Raw genomic sequence first — 4,478 nt, 5'->3', positions numbered from 1 at the left:
TGGGCACAGATCTCAAAGCGCGACCTCCACCCCCCCCCCCCCCTTTCTTCAGGCGCAGCTCGCCGTCCTCGAGCCGCACCCGTCAGCCGTTCCTCCTGGAGCAACCTCCTCCTCCGGGGCAGCGTCGTCCTCCGGGGCGGCGACTTCCTCCGAGGGTCTGGGCCATCAGGCCGGCGCCTCATCGTCCGCGGATGCTGCACCGGCGACACCCACTTCCGCCGAAGGCTTGCGCCAGATGCGACTGCAAAGGCTGTCACAGCCGCCGCCCGGGTAGCGCAAGAAGGGCTGGTGAGGTTGAGGCCGGTCGTTTGCCCCCCCTCCTTCCCCCGTGCTTTGTCTATGGGCTGAGCTGCGAGGGCGCACAGGAGAGTGGGGAGAGAGAACCCACACGGCGGGGAGAATGATAGAACCCGGCGTTGCTGTCTGAATGAGAGTCTCCTCGCGCGAGTCACCAACACCGTGTGTAGTGTGTAGCCGTTTAACATCTATCACGTCGTGGCGATTCACCTTCACGATCTGGAGAGCGACACACAGCGAGGGCTGCCGCGCCCGCAGCGGTGGTGGAAAACTCTAAGAGACGCGTGCACTGTCCACTGAAACTGCACGCTGCCGCTGAGCACCGCCACGCCGCGGTCGCTGGCGCCGCGTGCCGAGCGTGTGGCAGAACCCACAGACCTTGTTATTGAGAAGGAAATACCCCCTATGGCGCTGCGCGCTGTCCTACGTATGAGTAATGAGAGGTTCACAGGCTTCACACACTCAAACAAACAAAAAGTGTGAGAGAGAGGGAAAAAACCCCGCGCTTCCATCCACGCACCACGCTCCGCGCCACCCTGGCGAGGTGCACCCGGCCTGAATTGCCTTTGGTGGACCTAGACGTGCTGTGTGGGCGGGAATGGTCTGTGCGTGCACACGTTGGGGGTGCGGCTACTGACGTATAAAAAAATGCGGTTTGCCGCTGACCGCAGACCGCATTCGGCGCGTCTGTTACATGAGGAGCGGCGAGGGGCCACAATACATCTATGAGTGCCGACGCAGACGACGCTGCAATACGTGCGGTGCAGCGCCTTCGTCAATCATCCACCCTTGCAAGCACGCTGCCGACCGCGCCTAATGGCGAGGCGGCACCTCGTGCTCAACTGCTTCCCAAGCACACATACCGCCCCCGCCCACGGAGAGGAGACGCTGAGCAAGGTGCACGCACAGTGACACGGCTCCGTATCCCAAAGGTGCTCCTCCGGGGCTCCGATGGGGAGCTAGATGCCGACGCAGCCCAGCCTGTCCCGCCGCCGCCGTCAAGGCCGTCACCACCAAAGGCGGGGGTGCGCAGCCGGGCAGAAGCTGCACGGCCATGGCTGGCAGCAGCTGAGGCCGGGTGCACACCCGGTCCCAACTACCGCGACATGGCAGCCACCCAGAAGGTCCGTAGATTCGGCCCCGACGCGCTCCTCCTCGGCGGCAAGCTCGAAGTTGCCGTCAGCCAAGAGACGCTCGAGTCGAGTCCGCAGCTTGGCCTCACCCCGGCACCGGACGCAGCTCAGCCTCTGCCGTCGAGCTTCCTGCCGCTCGAGGTCTTCGACAACCCAGAGACCATGGAGCCGCTTCTACTAGAGACGTGGCATCACCTCTCTGAGACACCGGTGTCGGCTCGCTCGCGCTTCCGCTCGACCTCAGGCGATACGTCGTGGGAGCCTTGCACGGTGATCCGACATGACCCTGCAAGCGGAACATTCACGATACGATGGGGGAGCGGCCGCACGAAGCAAGTGACTCGGCTGAACCTGCAGTTTGATAGTGAGGACGAGAGGAGATTCCGCGCACGATTGGGCGCCGCTCGAGCGTTGCGCTCCCAGGTTGAAGCCGAGGCGCGGTATCATCAGTGCGCCCTTGGTGGAGGGGTAGAGCGAACGGTTGCTGCTCCGGCGCAGATTGTCGCTTGGTTCGAGGGCATCACCAGCCAGGCACTTGGTGCGCAGCTCGAGATTTACAGCCAGGCAATGGGACGGGCAGCGCTCGATCAGTCATTGCGCACCTGCTCAGTTTCGACGCCGCCCGGGCTGCCACCGCCTTCCGATGCGCCCGCGCCGTCCCTCGGGGTGGAAGCGATATGGCCAGCGGCGGGGACGGGCGCCACCCCTCTCCCCTCGCCACCAGCTCTCGTTGCGGACTCCGCGTTGCTCCGCTGCACCCGCCGCGTGTGGGCTGAGTCGCTCTGGCTTAGCGCCACCTCACTCGTCGCTGGGCTTCCTATGGAGCTGCCGTGCAAGCTCGATGAGTTCATCGAAACACAAGCGACACACGTCGACGGCGTCGGCCGGCGCCTTCGTGAGGAATGGGTGCCCGCATGCGAGCGCATTCTCGCACAGGAAGTCGGGGCGATGAGGGGCATCTCCACCAACAGCTACGCCCATGGGCGCGGCCCTCGGCTGTTGCAGCTACTGCGCCTCATGATGCAAGATCAGCTGCAGGCCCTCGAGTACTCGACGCTCGCGGAGATTCTGCGCCTCGTGTGCAGGTTTGCAGTGCCAGCGTCGGAGTGCAGTTCACCTGTCATTCAGTGGGTGCACGAATGGCCTCCCGCCGCGCCACCGCTGCTCGCGGTTGCCCTGCGGCTCGAGGACAGCTCGCTCGTCTTTGCGCCGACTCTCGAAGAGGTGGCGGCTGCGCTCGAGGGGCTCTTTGACCGCGCTGCCGGTGCTACCGCGGGCTTGCCTGCCGTCGTCGCCTCTGAGCTGGGCGTGGATGCACTCGAAGAGCTACGGTCGCTCGATAAGGCTGCCTCCGACGACGCACGCCTCTGCCCACGACGCATGAGTGTGCTGGCAGCACGTGGCGAGGTGCGCAGGATGGTTGAGCGTTCCCTGGAGCGGCCGCGGCAGCTGCGTGCGCACATGGCCCAGTTCGAGGAGCTGGCCAGTATGGCGGAGAGCGGCTACCTCGATGGCTTGCGCGAGTCGGCGCCGAGCCTCGAGGCCTTTGGCGTTGAGCTGCGACGCTGGGGCGAGGTGGCTGAGACAGTGCGAGCGGCGGCACCATCCGAGGTGCACTGCCGGCTGCTCTTGGTCCACACGGAGGAGCTCCGTGCCGAGCTTGTCGCGAAGGCTGAGACTCTGCAACGCGGCGTTGCGGACCTCCTTCACGCCGAGCTCGTTGAGAAGACGGCTTCGGTCGCGAGCCGCTCCTCGTCGCTCTTAGCTTCGCTCACGCAAGATTCGGACTCGACTGAGGCGGCGATGGCGATGAAGGAGCAGCTCGACTCCGCCGCGGATGAGTGCGGGGACATCAGTCTTACCGTTGCCACCGAGCTGCTTGCGCGCGCGGCGGTGCTCGACCAGTTCTCCTATGCCTTACCAGACGAGACCTCCGCCGCGCTGCACGAGGCAGTGGGCTGGCCGCATCGTATCGAGCAACAGGCAGCGGCAGCGCAGCTCAAACAGGAGCGCGATACGATCCAGTTTCAGGAGCAGCTGCAGTCTGACCGCGAGCGGTTTGGCGAGCAACTCGAGGCGTGGGAGGCAGAGGCGAAGACGCTGACGGCCTTCAACGCCAACAGCAACGTCGAGGAGACGTCTGCGCACGTCACGGAGCTCAAGGAGCAGCTCGAGGCTGCCAAGCAGCAGGGGGCGCTGTACAACTCACGAGCTGTACTCTTCGGCTGGGAGCAGATAGAGTATCCGCAGCTTGCGGAGCTGGAGAAGGCCCTCGAGCCTCACGCGAACTTGTGGCGCATCGCCGCCGCTTTCTCGCGCGCGCACCCGACCTGGATGGAGGGGCCTGTCGTCGAAATCTCCACAGAGCAAGTCGAGCAAGACGTCGACGAGTGGCGGCGGCAGCTGTACAAGGTCAGCAAGCTCTTGGTCGGGCACGAGGGGCCACTCGGTGTCATAAGTCAGGTGCGCGCCAAGCTGGACGACTTCAAAGAACACCTACCATTACTTGCAGCTGTGCTGAACCCGGGCCTTCGCGAGCGCCACTGGCGCCACCTGGACGAGACGCTCGGCAAGAGCGTCAAGCCTCAGCCCGGCGTCACAACTCTGGCGATGCTGCTTGAGGAGGGTGTCGACAAGGACTTGGCGGCGCTCCAGGAGGTTTCGGAGATGGCCTCGAAGGAGCACTCGCTCGAAAAGACGCTCGACAAGATGTTGGCCGAGTGGAGGCCGGTCGTCTTTGACACGGCCGAGTATCGCGACACCGGCACGCACATTTTGCGTGCCCTGGACGAGATCCAGTCGCTCTTCGACGACCACATTGTGAAGACACAGGCGATGCGTGGGTCGCCCTTCATCCGCCCTTTCGAGGCGCGCGTGCACGCGTGGGAGGCAAAGCTGATCGGCATGCAGGAGGTCATCGACGAGTGGCTCAAGTGTCAGTCGGTCTGGCTGTACCTCGAGCCAATTTTCTCATCGGAAGACATCATGCGGCAGATGCCGCAGGAGGCCATGCGCTTCACCCAGGTGGATCGGCTATGGCGGAAGGTG

General features: G+C 64.5%; 1 protein-coding gene across 1 annotated transcript in view; it reads left to right on the top strand.

The window, feature by feature from the left end:
* The window catches only part of EMIHUDRAFT_248733 (hypothetical protein), a gene marked incomplete at both ends in the record, with an annotated part of 2,491 nt that extends 2,217 nt beyond the window's left edge, over positions 1-274 (top strand). Inside the window, one exon of the mRNA XM_005762048.1 lies at positions 53-274. Coding sequence (XP_005762105.1) covers positions 53-274 — 222 coding nt within the window. The remainder of the gene's footprint in view (positions 1-52) is intronic.
* Positions 275-4,478: the final 4,204 nt, after the last annotated feature.

This window comes from Emiliania huxleyi, assembly GCF_000372725.1.
Source record: "Emiliania huxleyi CCMP1516 unplaced genomic scaffold EMIHUscaffold_699, whole genome shotgun sequence".
Taxonomy (NCBI): domain Eukaryota; phylum Haptophyta; order Isochrysidales; family Noelaerhabdaceae; genus Emiliania; species Emiliania huxleyi.
This window is presented reverse-complemented; position numbering and strand designations above follow the sequence as displayed.